The sequence below is a fragment of the Centropristis striata genome, chromosome 20 (assembly GCF_030273125.1).
Source record: "Centropristis striata isolate RG_2023a ecotype Rhode Island chromosome 20, C.striata_1.0, whole genome shotgun sequence".
Classification (NCBI taxonomy): Eukaryota; Metazoa; Chordata; class Actinopteri; order Perciformes; family Serranidae; genus Centropristis; species Centropristis striata.
This window is the reverse complement of record NC_081536.1, coordinates 19,340,555-19,359,319: the sequence shown is the minus strand read 5'-3', so window position 1 is coordinate 19,359,319 and position 18,765 is coordinate 19,340,555. Positions and strand designations below refer to the sequence as shown.

Below are 18,765 nucleotides of genomic sequence, written 5' to 3'. Positions count from 1 at the left end.
ATACACGCACATATTGTCGGTGTCACACAGAGACCTTCTATCTCCAAAGTGTCATCATTTGGAAACCGGTTTGTGTTGACACTGTTCTGACATTTTGCAATGTTTTACTAACGACTGACTGCGCTGCTATGTTTATGAAACATTTACAGTTACAGTACAAGAAAAAAAATATGACAATGCCCAACATATACAACATACGAACAAAATAAAAACAAACAAATAAATGGAAAAAGTCCAAATCTGTCCCCTTCAACACTTAATAAAAAATACTCAAACACAGAAAAAACAGACAGAGAAAAACAGACCCCATGTGTTTTCTCTGATTCTGTTCCATCCCTTTACAAGGACCTTAACACTTCATATCATTCATTAATCGCACATTAGTCTGTCTTTATTTTTGACTAGCCTTGAAACAAATGAGAACATTTCGATCTTACGCTTTACAAGTTCAGCTAAAGGATAATTTACTTTACAGTGCTGTGTTGCTGTGTGTGAGTTCCTTCAGGCACGTAGCAGACAAACCCTCTTTATTCACTTCTTATCTGCCCTTTTCACTGACGGCAAACATGGGAACTGTCTGAATTTCACTCCTGTAACCCTGAAATATTTTCTCTCCCTTCTCATCTTCCTCTGTCTTCAACCCCCACCTCCCCCTCTCTCTTTTTAATCCCGGCTACTTTGCATCTCTGTAACTTGGCTCCGAGCAAACTGTGTTATTTTTACACGCGGGCGGGCGAGCAGAGCGTGCGGGCGGGTGAGTGGCGGCGGCGGTGGTGTAGATTTCCAGGTTTTTTCCGAGCACCTTCCTCCAACCTCGCCCATCTGCCGCCATCTGCCTCGCTTTAGCCCGCACTTTCTACTGCAATCACACACACAGCACACACGCGCACACACATAAATGCACACAGACGCACATCCTGTGAAAAATAACCAACAGCCTCCAATCAGCTTTTGGCACGCAAAGGAAGGGACTCTAAAAAAAAGCACAAAATGCTGCGCCAAATTGTCCTCCGTACTTTTTCAAGTGGGATATACACTATGCCTCTCCCCTGCTGCCTTCATCTCCACATCTACATCGCTCTGTCTCCACCACCCACAGTCCTGCAACGCTCTCGCCAGTTGATCTGCTGGCCTTCGAGTGAAGCAGCGTTGATGGCTGGACAGCGGAAGGCTGCGAAAAACTATTACAAGAATGTAGTTATGTGTGTGTGCATATGTGTGCACGTGTGTGTGTGTGTATGTGTGTGTGTAAGCGCTGTGCCCTTTTCCAATTCAACCAACACCCTCGTTCACACGCATAAGCTGCATATTTACTGTTCACCCTGATATTATGGAAAGTGTTCGCCTGTGAAATCTGCAAATTAAAATGTACATGCATAAATTCCACTGTAAGAAGGTTTCAAACATCCAGAGTCCTGACAAAAAACGCAGGGGATTATGGGTAAGTGAGAGAGTACCTGGATCATCACTTCGTGACTTGAGGACGTTTTTATGCACTACAAAGTCTCAGTCAGAACTTAACATACAGTTCCTGAGATTTATGCAAAATATTCTCATGAATGGGTCTGTTTGAAATATAGTGCAAATCCTTTGAAACACATTAACAATGTGAAACAGAACTAGTTTATTAGATTTAGACACCAAAACGACTTGTTTGAGGTTGGGAAATAAGGATAGGGTTCCAATGTGGACACATGCACCAATCTCCGGATTAAAAGTTCATCATTTGGTCACATTGCACACAGAAGTTTATAATGTAACCAAAATACTACCAGTACTGTTTGTAATAAGTCTCACACAAGTGTAAGAGTAGAGCAAAATATCATCTAAGATATCTATTCAAATTTTGTTTTGTGATTGAGTAATGTTTTGATTGGTAAGCAGATGCTGGACTAAAAGCAGAAAGATAACTCTAACCCTGACCTGATAGTATATGATAGTACCTTTACATGACTACTATAATGTACAGAATATATACTGTAGTAATCAGTGGCAGTAATGTGATCTGATTTTGAGAAAAGGCCTTTTAATTAATGTTCAAATTTAATCCTAAATTAAAAGGAACAATAAGCAAAAACAAATATAGCTTATAATAATTAGCTTTTTGTTGTTATTCCACTATTGCACTCTTACGGCATAATATGTTGACATAGTGTACAGATTGATAAAAATGGTTGTGAGGACCAAAACAGGAGAGGTAAACTAAAGTGGAAAGGTGAACATACTTTAAAGAAACAGCTTAGAAGATAAATGTAAAGTATAGAAAAGGAGTGAGGGAGAGAGGAATCAAAAGAAAACCAGTGAAAAAAAAAAAGATAAGATGAAAACAAAAAAGTTACCTCAGGTGCAAGGTACTCGGGCGTGCCACAGAAAGTCTTCATGGTAGCAGCGTCTGTGATGCCCTCCTTGCAGAGGCCGAAATCAGTGATCTTGATATGGCCGTCTTTATCCAGCATCAAGTTTTCCAACTGGAAGGGAAACAGACATAAATTCCCACAATGCAACGTTCACCATCAGAATCTCAAACATCAATGGAATTACATTTTTTTGTTAAAGGTTTGAATAATATTATATTGTCCTAATTTGTGATTGAGAAAAAATAATGCACTCAAATTGACTATAATATATTTTTTCTGGAGTTTTATAGGAAAGAAACAGCATGTTGTTTTACCCGACATAGTGGCAGTACGCACACTCAAACACACAAACAAGCAGAGGAGGGGAAATAAACTTCAGGCGTGTAGTGGAGCCACTCAACCTTTTAATTTTAATGGCTGAAGTGTTTTTCTCGCTCTCTGTCTGCTTTTTCTCCTTTCTGTTTTCTTGGCTGCTGTGAGCAGGGCTGGGGCCAAGGCTGCCAGGCAGACGCTCAGACAGAGCCATCTACCTCTCTACCTCTGTGGCATCAGCACCCCCATTCCTCCCCCCTCCCTCTCTCCCTCCCTCCCTCCTCGCCTGCCTGCCTGCCTCCACATCCCACACTTCTTTACTGCTTTATGTCTGTGTGAGCTTGTCCCTGTCCCTCTCTTTAATTACCACACATCCTGAGCCACTATTCTCCTCCCGGATGAAAAAACAACAACAAACAAACTGTGGAGTACAAGGTGGTGATGGTGAGGCGAGTGGGGGGGTCTTAAAAAAGTTTTCCCTCAAATATCTGATCAGTCTCATCCATGCTCCCCCAACCAGCCTCCACTCTCTGTTTCAGTTTACCTTGAGGTCCCGGTACACAATCTTGGCTGAATGCAGGTAGTCAAGAGCCGAGACGATCTCGGCGCCATAGAAGCGCGTGCGCTCCTCTGAGAACACCCGCTCTCTGGACAAATGGAAAAACAGCTGCGGGAGAAGGAGGGAGGAAGCGAGAGGGTAAGAGAGGGAGAGACAGAGAGGGAGAGAGAGGGTGGGGGAGAGAGCGAGAGGGGAGAGACAGCAGGGACGGCACAGCAATAATTACTGATTTATTGGAGGAAATTAGCACAACACAAACTGGCTGCCCGCACCATATTGAGATGATAGATAGCGGAGGGGAGGGTGAGCGGGGTGTGTGTGTGTGTGAGGGGTGCGCATGGAGAGGAGCTGGGTGGGAGGAGGGGGGTGTCTCGGAGGAGGGCGGGTGGAGGCGCTCGGCAGCTGGCGCCTCATCTAGCAGCCCCCCTCACCACACACACACACTCGCATACCTCTTCCACGTTACCCTCTGGGCTAGGTTGGCATGGTGCTGGCGTGGAGTTCGGCGACGGGGGCCAAATCAAGGGTTTAATCAATACACCAGTCTAGTTAAAGACAGGCCGACCGCCGCTGCCGCCGCCGCCAACACTACCCCCCACCCTCCCATTTCAACTGCCTCCAGTGCAGCACTCATTAGTGGCCTAACTGGCCTTGCCCCCTGAGCCTCTGTCTTCATTTACTCCATTCTCATATCCATCTCTCTCCGTTCTTGGCAAGAGGCTCGTTTTCATACTTTAAAGAGTACACAATTCGCTTATTTTCCCAGGTGGCTTGACCTCCCGTTTCCCCTCCATCTCGCCTTTTTATCGCTCACCTCACATTCCCTTCATCTCTCTCTCTGTCTTATTCGCTCCCTAGCTGTCAGTTGTCAAGTTGTCACTGTCACACTGCTACACATGTGGCACCAAAAAATGACACCAGCCTGCTGCAGCGCACCAGTCAAGTCGTACAAATTACCCATGAGGCCAAGGGGCGCACATCTCCCCATTAATTGTTCAGGGAGGTTTGCATATGGCCGCTGGAGTGATGCTCACAGACCACCTTGCTCAAATGGTGTCCGTGTGTAATATGTGTGTGTGGTGGGGGTGCGGTGAGAAGGGGTAACACGACAGGTGGGCCTTCATCAGTGTACTGGCAGCTGTGACTGTGGCAGGTTTGTAATGGGGGGTGTGTGTGTGTGTGTGTGTGTGTGTGTGTGAGGCATGTGTGGTCACAATTTGTCCGTTGAGGTAAAATTTGTTGTGTGTGTGTTTGTCTAAGTATGTGTGTGTTTGCTGGTGTTTTCTGTGTGTGTGTTTGCTCAGGCCTGGCGCTGGCTGAACTGCCTAACTAACTGGGAGGGGAGCAGGTGACAGTTACACTGAGGGAATGAACCAAGATTGCAAAAACGGCCCGATTAAAAATCTGAGAAATGGAAAAGTGGGGGAATCCAAACTCATTTCGTCTCCGACTGTCATTCTGGCTATATCTGCCCCATAGGTGTGTTCATAAATAGACGGAAGCAGGAGAGGGATGGAACGGAAAAGAGAGCCGACAAGGCGAGCGAGAGGCCAGTTGGTTGGCAAATTAACTGTGTTAGAAAGCAATCGAACAGTCAAACTTTCGCCACTTCCTCAGTGTTTGCACGTCTTAACATTCCTTTGCTGCACTGCTGTCACAAACTAACACAACTACATTATTTCCCAATATAAAAACTGACATTTTTCTGTGAGAGAAATGTATAAACCCAGATGAATATTCATGAAGCTATCTTTTCAAAAATATTTAAAACACTTTGAATACAGTCTATTTAAGTCTGGTTTAACACTGACTGGCATCTACAACAATGGAACGTGATGCTTTATTATCATTTAAACAATTGTAATAACCTTGATATAAGACAAAAGAGCTAAGAAATACATCTTTTTAAACACTGTTGATATGGTGCCAATTTTCTGTCATCTGAGCTTCAAGACAGCTTTGAGCTTACAGTGGAAAAGGTGGAGTGCCTAATCGCTGTCAGTTGGTGTGGTGGAGTTGTGGTAAACTGGCTGTTTAAAGCAGTAACACAAAGATAACCACATGCAGCACAACCATCATGAAAGTGTGTGTTTGTTTGCACGTGCATGTCTTACCTCTCCTCCATTCACATACTCCATGACGAAACAGAGGCGGTCTTTAGTCTGGAATGAATACTTCAATGACTGAAACAAAACACACACACATAAACAAAGTTAATATCACTGAATTGATTTATGTTTGTGGCCATTTAGGGATCAGTTTCCTCCGCTGTACAATCCAATGTTTATTGCTTAGATTTTTTAGTCGATTTGCCCTCTTGTAGCCACATTTATTAAATCTTGCAGTATTTAGTGGACTCAAATCATCCCACAGTGCAATAGGAAAAGTAGTGTACAAGTGCTTTCTACTAATCAAGTGCTAATTATCATGTTGCATTTACTGACACAAAATCTGTCTCTTTTATTTCTGCACAGGGGGATGGCTTGAACATATAACATCAAATATTGTTTTTTGATTTTACCATATAATATATTACATAGTCGTCTTCCACGTTCAGTTCCTATACAAAGCACAGTGAAGTGAATGAGAGAACGATTGTGTACGCAGCGAGAAGTCTGGTCCCATTTGAGCTAAAACAGCAGGAGCAGCGAAACGTGATCATTCATCTCTTCAAACCGTTTATGCCTGTATTTGCTTATTCAAAGCAAATAGGTATGTGTTTTCTTTCAAGGGAGAAAGCTGCTAAACAAAAGAACAGTTGGTCGCAGTCTCTTTGTGGCTGCAGGTGTGACAGGGGTAAACTCAGATGTGAACTGTAATTGCTGTGTGTGTGTTTGTGTGTGTGTGTGTATAGAGTGTGGCAAAAATGAGCAGCGGCTCATGTGTTTGTGTACATCAAAGACAGAGTGTAAAGCTAACAGATGCGGTCGTTAATGTACAACAATTTGGTGTCTAACTCATAATTAGCCTCGAGAGACTCAGGTATGTATAGGATCAATATGCTGTCTGCGTATGCGACATGCACTCATACAGATGTCGGTACATTTGCATATTCACATATGTCTGAATCTAAACCATTAGTGTATATGAGGTACTTACAGTGAGAAAGGGGTGTCTGGTGTTTTTCAGTACTCTGCTCTCTGTGAGTGTGTGAGCCACTTCATCCTGCACGGATATGTTAAAAAACATTTTCAATCAATCAAATGAATAAGTAACCATTTGAAGAGCACTCCATGGAATGCATTAAAACATGAGATACTGACATCTGACACTAATCAAAATAAAAAGTAGTCAGAATAAAAGGCTTTAGCGCCACAAACTTCAGTTTTATTTAAACTGCATTAAAAAGATGTAAAGATCAAAAGCTGATTAGTCTCCCAGACTAACCTTGGCTATGATGACTTCTTTTTTAAGGATTTTCATGGCATAATATTTCCCACTGGCCTTTTCCCGGACAAGAATCACTTTACCGAAGGTTCCCTTTCCCAGCAGCTTCAGGTAGTCAAAGTCACTCATTGTCTGAGGAAGGGAAATACCAAATGTCAACAATTCATCTACTTTTCAAGTTGAATAGTTGATATGTTATAGACTTTGGAAGTTTTTATGTCTCACTAGCAGTATAGGACATGGTGTATAGTTTGAAATGTTTGAATACTGCCTATATATCTGAGCAGTAGTGGTATCAATTGTTCCTCTTGGATGAAATTTAACAGTCTAAGTGACCCTCTGATATTAATACATGTGTGCATAATACACATGGGCAGAAATAAGCAGTGAAACCTGCAGGGGCCTTACGCTGTACTTTAGACTTTTTTGATTACGTGATACATGTACTTTAAATTTTACCCATGTGTAGCATTTGCCTGATGCCAAGTACATTTACAAAAGTTACTTTGCATCATTGCTTTTATTAACCTTTAATTTGGAAAGAACAAATTCACACCCTTGTTGTTACAGGGGTCATTTCATTAGTTGACACAAACACATGACTGTGAAGACCATTTTGTTAAATTGCAAGGTAATGACCCATTACATGGCAATCAACAATAATGCCAAAGCTGGAATCATTTCTGTATTTTGAGTGAGTGATAGTGAGCACTGCCTGTGTCTGTGCGTGCTCTTGTGTGTCACCTTGCGTTTGTGGTGTGTGGTGGAGATGTCCATCTCTTCCTCGACCATGTTGTCGATGTTGGAGGTGGGGCTGCACTGGATCCTTTCCTCTTCTTGTCTCTGCAGCTTGTCAGCCACCATCTGGATGGCCTCTGTCCACTCATCTCTGAGTTTAAAACACATAAGACAAAGTTTAGGGAAGCACCATTAACACCAACTGTATCCCGAACAGTACGTCTGACACAAATTCATGTTTAATTGGATACAAATGACTGATATATGACCCTTTATATTTAAATTCCTTGAAATCCATTAGTCTTAATTGTTGAAGGTCTAAACTGGACACCTAATCAGAGCCTATTTCAATGAACCATTAGTTATTTAATAATTTCTCAAGCAAAACTACTAACATTTGCTGGTTATACTGTAGCTTCTCAAATGTACAATGATATATTAAGGCCATGGTAGGTTCAAAAAAATTACAGAGCCAGGAAAAGGGGTAATATTCTGAGAAAACGTATTGCTAAATCCGTCATTTACTGTAGGTATAGCAAGTGGCGGAGTCTCTATGTAATGAGTGTGTTAATATGCGTTAATCCAACCATTTTTCTCATTATTTTGTGACTTTATATCCTCTGTGAATATTAACATTTTCTTTTTTTTAATTATTTGGTCATATATTGTATAACAGTATACTGTAATACATACATACAAACAAACATATACTGTATAGTTACAAAAACTTAAACCAGGCTAGGCAAAAATACCTTAAAGAGCTATAAATATAATATTAGTGACTCATACTCAAATAGGATGGTTAGTGCACTTATTTAACCAGGTCTTTTAAGGCGCTAAGGTGTTTTCAATTAACATAAACACCTATTTGTTCAACAGAGAGGAAACATGGTCAACTAGAGAATCAACCAAATGAGCAATGATCACAGAGCAGAACTAATTCCTACCAGTCTGTGTGTGTGTGTGTGTGTGTGTGTGTGTATGTGTGTGTGTGTGTGTGTGTGTGTAAATGTAAATGCACACCCATGCATTAGAGGGAACAATGCATTGTTGTTTGCTAACATTGTTCCTCCCCATTGACTCCCCATTAGCGGTGCTGTTCAACATCTGTTGAGAGAATGTGTGTGAGTTCGATTTTGTTTGTGAGTGTGTGTGTGTGTGTGTGTGTGTGTGTGTGTGTGTGTGTGTGTGTGTGTGTGTGTGTGTGTGTGTGTGTGTGTGTGTGTGTGTGAACATCATCTGTAGCAGAAGGCCAGCCATGCATCAGGATGCATAGACACGTTAACTGTATTTAACGATGATGAATATAATGGCTTATAAACAGGGCCAAGCTTCCCTCTGCTCTGATAAAGGAGAGGAGAGGAGAGGAGAGGAGAGGAGAGGAGAGGAGAGGAGAGGAGAGGAGAGGAGAGAAATCTTCAATGTGGTTAATTGCATGTGAGAGTAGTTCATCAGAACTATTTCTGATTTTAAACATAAAATGGAAATGCTGGAAATGTTGTTTCCTTGGGACTGAACGGGGTTCAGAAAGAATTCTCTTTTGAATTTTCCCCCCACTGATCTTCACTCAAACAGTGTTAATCCTGTGTTACTGTACATGCAAGGGTTACATGTTAGCAGAAAACACTGAAGAGCCCGAACGGAGGTGAACCAAAGATGATATTCAAATATTCAGAAATCCTTAGCACTCCAGAGAGGCAAGCTGAGATTTACTTGTGTGCATTTTCAAATATACTTACCCAGTGCAAGCCTTGAGGAGATCATAATAATGAAACCTGTTTGACTCCCAAACCCCTGTGTCTTTTGTTTTGTTTTGAGTTAGATGCCCATATGTTTCCTTGAGGGATCTGGAAGAACATCCATCTGAACCTAAACAGAGCAGTGTGTTTTCAAGATCTGAATCCCTTTCTACTGCAAAGACTTCTGAGCATACCCTACACACTCCAAAACAAGGGCAAACTCAAGTTACACTCTATGTACAACAATGGAGCACTCAATTTGTGGCACCCATGGTGTGTGTGTGTGTGTGTGTGTGTGTGCATGTGTGCGTGTGTAGCTACATGAAAAGCAATGGGAACTCTCTCAAGGTCAGGCAGCAGATAAATGCTCTCTCTCTTGGTTAGAGTGTTTTTTGTATAATGAGTTTTTTTTTTTTTTTTTTTTGCTAATGAGAGATAATGGGCCTGCCTACAGTCGGGCACCATGCCAACACGTGCCACCCTCTCTGCTCACGGCTGGGGCTGTGGTAGTTGGAGTCCTGCCAGCACTGGTACAGTACAACAAATACAGTAACACACACAGACACCCAGTTGTGGCACACACACACACACTTGTTTCCAGCCCACTTAAACTTCAATGATGCAGACATCTTGTACACACACACTTCCACAACAAAGCCTGCACACATCTGGAGCTTGCAGTCGTCCTCTTGCATCTTGTATAAACTTGACTTTCTGAAAGACTTGACAGAAAGTTATTAGCTTTATTTTAAATCCGAAATGGTTATTTGATTATCTGCAAGCAAAACTATTATAAGGCAACATATAACACAGACAAAGTTGGACAGACAGTTGCAGCACACACACACACACACACACACACACACACACATTAAAACACACACAAACTCAAAGGATGCACAGAAGCATCTGTGGTCTTCTGGGCAAAGCTGTTCATTTTCTGGAGATAAACACCTCAGCTCCTCAGAAAGGAACTGAGCAGCTGGAGAATTTATGCCAACGCTACTTGAAAGGTCTCCTTTCCACTCCGTCTCTCTCACCCTCTCTCTTTCCCCTCTCACACACACCAAAAAAACAAACTCTCTACAGTACAAACCTCCTCACACATACATCTGCCCTTGATACTTCTACCTGCATGATATGCATTTTTCTTAAATCTAGGTTTCGTCAAATGTCACAATCATTAACAAGTTTGGGATGTTTATGTCTTTTTCTTACTTTTTTTGCATATATAAAAGTTTGAAACTGAATTAAGTTAAACAACCCACACCAAAGTTTTTTTTTTTTTCAAAATGCCTCTACCAGTATATGATATTTGCATGTTTTAACTAGCTTAAATTTATTTTTTTTATCCAAACTGCAGCTGTGAGAGAAATTCCATTACACAGACAGTATATGTTCCAAAGGATCATAGCTCTAACCTGTACATAAAATATATATACTTCACTTCTGGCTTTAAAAAAAGCTCTGGCCAGTAATACACATTTAAATTTGAATCAAGCCAGACTCGGCCCGATATATAAGATTAAAGTTCTCATTAGACAGATTCAGGGACACACTGTTCCCAAAAGGAAAACATCCTTGTTGTTCACTGACCAACAATGGCTGGAGGCTGACTGGAGGATGCTCTAAGATCTACTGTAGGAGTCTTAACTGACCTCTCATCAGGCGAGTCCACGTGAAAGGTCCTCTCGATAACGGTGGTCCACTGCAGGCAGCGTATGATGAAGGTGTTGGGCTTCGGCCTCTCCGTCTTCATCAGCTGGCATTCTGAAAGCCAGAGGGACAGTGTTGTCTTCAATACAATTACAACATTTCTGCATCAAATAGCACAAGGGGAAGAAAGACAAGTGAACTGGGAACAGCTAGGAGCTTTAAACTATACCGAGAATTAGAATCATATCTGATGAGGGTGCTTTTGGTGACATCTTTGGTTCAGCAGTGATGAAATGAGGTGATACCACTCACAACTGTGTCCATGTTAAAAGTAAACCCTTCTGTTTTATTAGACTAATGAGAAATTACATGTACAACCCGGATACCCATGAAGTAGGGACGCTGTTTAAAATGTAAATAAAACAGAAAGCATTAAATTCAGAACTCAGAGTGTAATAAGTCATCTTGGCCATATAATCTGTCTACGAGAGAAAAATTAGGAGTGGTCTCCAGAAATTTGTTTCAATTGGGCAAGTTTTAATTGTTCTTTATGTCAGCTAATATTGGCTGTATTTCATGCTGTTTGGAGACAAAGACATGTTATGGAAATATCCGTGAAGACAGCGGAAACAGCTGATCAATCATGTGAGATAAAGGTTGGCTACATCAAAGGCATCTCTGTATCCCATTTTGCTCATCAATTAAATATACGTTTCCAGAAACACAGTTTACAACAAAAGAATATTGGGTTAAATAGGCCCATAGTAAAATACCTTTTGAACTTAAGCAGACCAAAGGAATTCATGTTGCTATTAACTGCACACTTAAGAAAAGATGTAGCTTGGTTTCAAATTTGTTAGTTTAAAAATAGGCAATAACTTCAGCCACAGATGATTCAAGTAAAGGTGCTTTCCTGTGCCAAGGGATATTATGTGTTTCAGCACATACGCATCTGGCGAATATCCGAAGAGACACATTTCTGTGAAAATGGGCAATACAGTAGGCCATTATTACACAAATGCATAATACAGTACACAAACGCAGAAACGTACGCACACATAGCCAGATGGGGCTGTGAGTTCGCTGTGGGAAGGAATGCATCTTCATTGTCCCTCAGCAGTCTCTCTGGTTATTGGGGACAAGAGCTGATGTAAAAGAGCATAACCATCCATCTTCTGTCCTCTCATCTCCCCCACTTCTTCTTTGTTCTACATACATCACCCTCCATTCCCCTCTCCCCTCTGTTCTCCTCACGTCTCCTGTCATTCTCCCCTCAACCCCTCTCCTCACTCCTTTTTCCTCTCCGTCCTCGGCTATCCCTTCTTCCAATTACTTTCTGTTTAAGTGTGGCACAGCACAGCACGTCATGGCTCAGCCTAAATATAGACAGGAAGGTTAATGACAACACCATTCAGGTTGTACACTCAGCAGAGTTTCAATGTAAATTCTCACACACACACACACACACACACACACACACACACACACGCACACACACACACAAAGTAGTTACTACCTGACTCGTGAACATGGCCTGCTGTGCTGCCAGAAAACAAGGTCATGCTATGGCTGATGCCAAAAAACACTCACACCCACGCATGGACACAGACACACAGACACACACACCAATACACACACACACACAAAAGTGATATTGAAGTTTGAATGTTAGATGAAATTGGGTTGTTTGCCACAGCAGGCAATTGTGAAATCTGTGTAGCAGTTTAGTGGGTGTATGTGAGTGCATGCATCAGTGTGTATTTGTGTGTGTGTGTGCGTGTGTGTGTGAGCGACAGGCTTGTATGTATGAGTCCCTCTGCAGGGAACAGGCCTGTACCATCTCTGTTCCATCTGACCACTTCTGTTGTTCATCTACACATAAACACATACACACAGGCACACACACACAAATAAACAAACACACACATTACACACATACACACACACTCACACACGCCACCTGGCCTCCCAGCTTTGGGCAACAGATGTGGCAGTGCCAGTGCTGTGCCAAGCAGCCGGGGCCGGATGTATGGCCTGGCTTGTCCTCCTCACAAACTCTTTTCCTCTCCCCTTTTTCCTCGTTCTCCAATCCTGTCTTCGTCTCCTCCTCCCTGTCTGTTCAGCGCTGATGATCCTCCTCTCCTCCCTCATCCTCCCTTCCTCTCCCCCATATTTCATCCACAAAAGCCTCACTCTCCAATCCCTCCATCCCTCTCTCTCTCCATCTCCCATCCGTTGCTCTCCACCCTAATCATCCTTCCATCTCTGTCCTCTCTCTTCTTCCTTTCTCCTCCCCACGTCTCCAATTTTCCCTTCCTCTGCCCCCTCCGATCGACTCCCATCGCTCATTCCCCATACTTGTCCTCCCTTCCGGACTCCTATCTTTCTTTCTCCTCCTCCGTGCTTTGATGTACCATTCTTTATCGTTTTCCCCGAGGTATCAGCTTGTATTCTACCATTCGTCATCATTTTCTTTTCTGTTTTCGCCCTCATCTCGCACCTATTGTCCCATATTTTCCTGTGACTTTCCTATCGCCCCCTCCATCGCCAGTCCCTCCTCTGTTCTGCAGATATTTTTCACATAGAACTCTTCCAAAGCCATTCAACTAAAATACCTGACAAGACTTAATTGACTAAACCAATTCAGTTTAATTTTACATTCATTTAAAAACAATGATTGATGAATAAGTCTTGTGGTCCTGTGCAATATTACAACGTTAACTGAAAATGTGCAAGTTAATAGCATGGCACCTGTATCAGACCTCGTGCCAAGAGGTGAAACACCAGCTTGGCACCTATCAGATTTTCTTCATGTATATGTTATAGAGTAAACAGCTACACAACATGCATCCAGTTATTTAAGAAACATATGCTGTATGGTATACTGTATGTATTATCTGTTTTGTCCAGCACTGTCTTGGTTGCCAATCTGTCAATAATCTGGGTGTATTTTTGTTCAACTTTTTCTAGTTATCTAGTTTTTTTAGTTATCAAACAACTGTGATTCCTCCTGGTCCAAACCAAGAAACTTGTTGGGTTAAACTTGAATAAAGTTCTCACTGGTAAGACTGGAAACTGTATTTGGTTTTGGTGTCAATCCAAACATAATCAAGTATTGTAGTGCTATCTTGGTTAGACCAGGCAAAATTGAGCAGGTTATAATCATATTTCATGCTATGGCTGCGATCATTTATTCTCAGAAATTTATCAGAAATTGGTCACAGGTCCGAATAGAACCATCACTTGGTCCAGACGTTTGTTGATACCAGCTAAGTAAAAAGACCTAATTCTAGCCAATCTTCTATAGATAATATTTATTAGTCGTACTATTATGTTTATGATTTTATTTTCCTACCCTGCCTTTCTCTTTCAATCTTTTTTCTGCTGTTATGCAGTTTCTTACATTGTTTTTTTTAAATGCCATTTGTTAAAAAAAGGAAATCATCTGAGTGATATGTTTACCCAATGCCACAAGAAATAGTATAACTGTATATGGTGTTCAACTACTGAAATCTCAGCTAAATCCATCTTTTAGATATACGTATATAGTATAAGTGTGCTGTGTATATTTCGTGAGTGTAATAATCACTAGTGTGCTACAGTTAGCAGCAGAGTGGAGTCTGGAGAGTCAGGAAAAATAAAACCTTTTTTTCTTCAAACATAAAACACATTAATTCAGGACTCAGTTCTAAATAGTCAAAGCTAATAGCAAGGCTGGACCAGCCTTATTGTCTCTAGACAATATTGTCAACTGTCTTCTGTTAAATTATGTTAGAGTGACCACCGTTTTTATTCGAAAGCCGAACACCTGGAACGCAGACAAAGTTTTACTGCCAATCTGCATTCACTGTATGAACAATGAGGGTTGATCGTGGCGGTAATGACTGAGAGACATTAAAATTAATCTTGTTAACTCATTAGCTGGTTAATTACACATGTCAAAGACGCTGTGGAGCTTGTTAACCAGGTGCAGACAGATGATATACTGATAAATGGTTAATTAGAGCCCTAAGTGAAATCTGTAAAGCATACCAACGCTGTGAAGACTGATGAGTAGCAAGATGTTTTGCCACGCCATGGCTGAAAATGACGCAATAACTGATGTACCATTTCACTCTGCGTGATGAAATCACAAGGCCATTTCAGCAACATCTCGTGGCTATTTTCATGACAGGGGTGATTTGCATTGGTATCTAAAAATGTTAAAATGCAATCAATTATACGTATATGTCCTTCAACTGGAAGACATGTGTTCATGCCCCTTCTGAATCGTTCAAGAGAAAGATACTGATTTTCTCACACCTATGGAGGTTTTGCTCCTAACTGAAATGTTCCCTGCAGGGTTAATTACACCAGGTGTCACAGTATAATCAGCACTGATAATTATGATCCTACAGAATAGTATGAAGTGTTCATGGGTGTAATACATACTGAAAAGATGCAGATACTTAGACACATACAGTATGTAATGTCTCTCTCTGTACACTTCCTCAGAGTTACCATCATTTTACTGGGTTTCTACAGCAAGGGCAATACAATTTGAGTTTGCACAAACAAAAATATGCCCCATATTAGTGAATCCAATATCTAAAACATTCATCCTTATATGGAAATCAGAGACCATAGGATGTGTGGAGAAGGCGTGGCACAATATGAAAATTTGATGTCACGATTATCCTGGAAATTCATGACATGATCCCAATAATCATCAATAAGTGCTAAAAACTCACAACGAAAAAAAAAACACATCACATTAGAAACTGAATTTAATGTATACAACGAATTCTACTTGACCTGTTACTAACTGCTGTGAAAAGAATAAAAATAAAGCACACCCAAAAAGTTGCTGGTCATCGTTGATTTAAGTATAAAAAGAGAAGACAGCACACTTCTGATAATAACATGGTAGAGTAAATTCAAATCTTACCTGTAAGAAAGAATGTGTGGTCTTATCACAATATTCTTTCTAACTTATGGGCTATGGTCAAAATGAATCTTGTGATCAGAGGAAAAACTGTAGTAAACTGCAGGTGCAGCACAAATATGGCTTTGTGATTGTGTGTTTGTAGGAACAGCCAAGCAAAAAGACAGGTAGAGAGGGAATGTAGCCAACGGTGCTAATGTTATAACTTTTGTTGCAGTTCCAAATTAATCAGGAACTCAATATAGGTCTGTACATTAGCAAGGAGGAAGCTTTAAGTCAAGCTTTAAGTCACTTTAAGACAGATTAATACAATAATGGAAATTCACCACAATCTTAAACCTAAAATCTGCAGTAAAATCATATATCGTCCTGATTTAGTGTTGGTGTTCTATATGTAAATGATACAGGTACAGTAAGATTTAGAGCAATGCACCTAGATAAGGGTGTGGAGGATTACATACTTGCTACAGAGAAGTTATTTAGGGGGTAGGGCAAGTCTGCATCCTGAGGTTTCTCTTTGTAGCCGATGAAGGAGCCGTCTGTCTTCAACAGGAAGTAACGCGGCCGCCAGTTCTTTATGTATTCACCTGAAGAAAAGAGACAGGGAAGGGAAATTTAAGTCAAATATGTTTCCCCTGACACAAATCCAGATTATGAGGACGATGATGCAGAAGGCAGCAGAGCACTCAGGGTAATGATGATTATGGCGATCATGATGATGTATGGAAAGTATTAATAGCAATAATGATGATGATTTTAAATACAGATTTTATTCCCTTGACGGATAAGAGCCTGTCTGCTCAACTCTCATCTGTCCAAAGGGTATCACACACATAAATACACACTGTGTTGTTTACACACACAGACACAGGCACAGCATCTCTATGACTCTCACAGTGCTTGCCAGATTCAGATCGGATTATCATGTAAAAAATGACAAAAACATGTTTACCAGCACAACAAGCAAACTATCCATGCCAGAAACATCATCTGGCTGATACATGGGCAGGTGTCGAGGTGATGACCCCTCTACCAAACAGACACACATATACACACACAACCACATGTATGAACTTACATTAAAAACACACTCACACATTCACACCAACTACTGATCGCCAGCAAAGGGGGAAAGAAAATAGGAGGGATCAGATGAGATGAGACGTGGTGACATGAGATGAGATAAGATTACACATAGAGAGTGACCCTTCTTAGAACGCAGCAACAAATAACAACATCTGCTGAGCAGCTGGTGGCAGAGTATTACCCAACTGGCTGGCACAGACTGGCACTGAGGTGGCACCACAGCTTTATCAGATGACCCGCTGCAGGATTACATGAGTGTCAAACATTTCCACACCACAGAGGCGGATAACACTTACTGGAAACAGCATGCATACACACATGGATTAAAGTACACACGTGTGCAGATTCGCACACATTTGGACGAGTACAATGAGTACATATACAGGGATGAAATCGTGTGCACACATGCAGAGTATGTGGCAAAGTAATACTGAGATACACAGCTCTGACGAAAGGATCTTAACACTTTGCAAAGCCAGGAGCAGTGTAAACATTTCACTTTCTCATTTCAAAAAACAGAAATAAAAACCACAAACGGACACAAATGTTCCCGACCTCTCAATGTCTTTTAATTAACCAGTTGTTCCTTGACATGCACCCACATTTATACAACTTGTGAAGACATAGACAGGGATGTATATGTGTATGCATGCATACTCACACTCAGACACACAACAGCCTTGATCACCTTTTTTAGGCTAATTCAGTGGGAGAGGAGAATAGGCAGTGTGTACATGTGTGTGTGTTCTATTTGTGACATCCATTTAAAGCGGAAATGACAGCAGGCCGTGCTCGTTAACACATCGCAGAAAAACACCTGCTCCGTCAAAGGGACCATGCGACTGCGGGGCCTGCCGGTACCTCTGGGTGCTGCTAGTGGTGGAGGTGTGTGTGTGTTTGTATATGTGTGTGTCGTACGGGGGGTAGCGGCTGATTTGAACCACCACACAGGGACAGAGAGAGACACAGATAGACGGATAAGAAAAATGCTGTTGGGTGCCAGTGCGTCATCAGGATTACCAATCACACCTCTCTCTCTCTCTCCTCTCCTCTCTCAGTCTCTATTTTTCTCTTTTTCACAAATCCACCCACTCTCCCCTCCTCTCCCATTTCCTTCTCCTGTTCTTTCAGAAACAAAGCATCTTCTTTGGATCACTTGCTACTGATAAACAGAGTGCTGTGAGAGGGGCTGAATGGGAGGAGGGATGGAGGAAGGCATACGGAAAAAAAATAATAAGAAAGCAAAGCAAAAAAAGGAATGGGAGGAAGGAGGTTGTATTTGAGCGGAAAGAAAATATCTCATCAGTTCTGACCCAACAGATACTTAAAACCACAGTCAGGATCAGGGTTGTATTTTAATGGTTATTATGGGTTTTTGCTTCCCTGGAGAGAGAATGAGAGGTAGCAAGCCTTTGTTCAAGGTAAATATGATCTGTGGTTTTGAAAGCTTGCAAAGAGATGTAGTTTATTTTTTAATTTAAACTACAGGGGATGGGCAAAGTAACAAAAGCTAGGCAATATAATGCAATAATAATGGACCCCTGCATTATAATAAAAACTGAGGGTTATGATATTTACATTTTGTAGACACTGTGTTAGAAATGGATATTATGGATATTTTGAGAGTGTAGATTGTGGCGTTGGTAAACCTGATTTAATTTTCAAGTGTTTTACAGGTGTTCCAGGTCACCTGGAAAAGACAAACTTCCAAGTGGGTAGGAGAAAAAGATGTATTGACTGACTAAATGGATGAGGATAAAGAGAAAGTTAAACTGATAAAACTATTATAAACTGGCAGTGATGACTGGCTTGCTGGTCCAAGTCCAGTCATTTCTCTGAGTCAGTTTCCTGATGAAGTGTCCAACCAATGGAAGCCTGTGGCTGGCCACTTCATCGCTCAGCTGTCCAGTACAACTGAAAACATTTAAGCAATCCTTCTGGCTGGTCCTAGACAGCGTGTATGTGTGTGTGAGTGAGTGCGTGTTTGTGTGAGTGTGTACACGTCCA

At 41.4% G+C, this 18,765-nt stretch overlaps 1 protein-coding gene across 1 annotated transcript in view; it reads right to left on the bottom strand.

The window, feature by feature from the left end:
- The window catches only part of akt3a (v-akt murine thymoma viral oncogene homolog 3a), a 49,583-nt gene that overhangs the window by 9,978 nt on the left and 20,840 nt on the right, over window positions 1–18,765 (bottom strand). The window contains exons 2-9 of the mRNA XM_059359545.1: window positions 16,134–16,259; window positions 10,751–10,862; window positions 7,360–7,504; window positions 6,616–6,747; window positions 6,328–6,393; window positions 5,343–5,411; window positions 3,214–3,336; window positions 2,340–2,468 (exon numbers count right to left, since the gene is read on the bottom strand). Coding sequence (XP_059215528.1) covers window positions 2,340–2,468; window positions 3,214–3,336; window positions 5,343–5,411; window positions 6,328–6,393; window positions 6,616–6,747; window positions 7,360–7,504; window positions 10,751–10,862; window positions 16,134–16,259 — 902 coding nt within the window. The remainder of the gene's footprint in view (window positions 1–2,339; window positions 2,469–3,213; window positions 3,337–5,342; window positions 5,412–6,327; window positions 6,394–6,615; window positions 6,748–7,359; window positions 7,505–10,750; window positions 10,863–16,133; window positions 16,260–18,765) is intronic.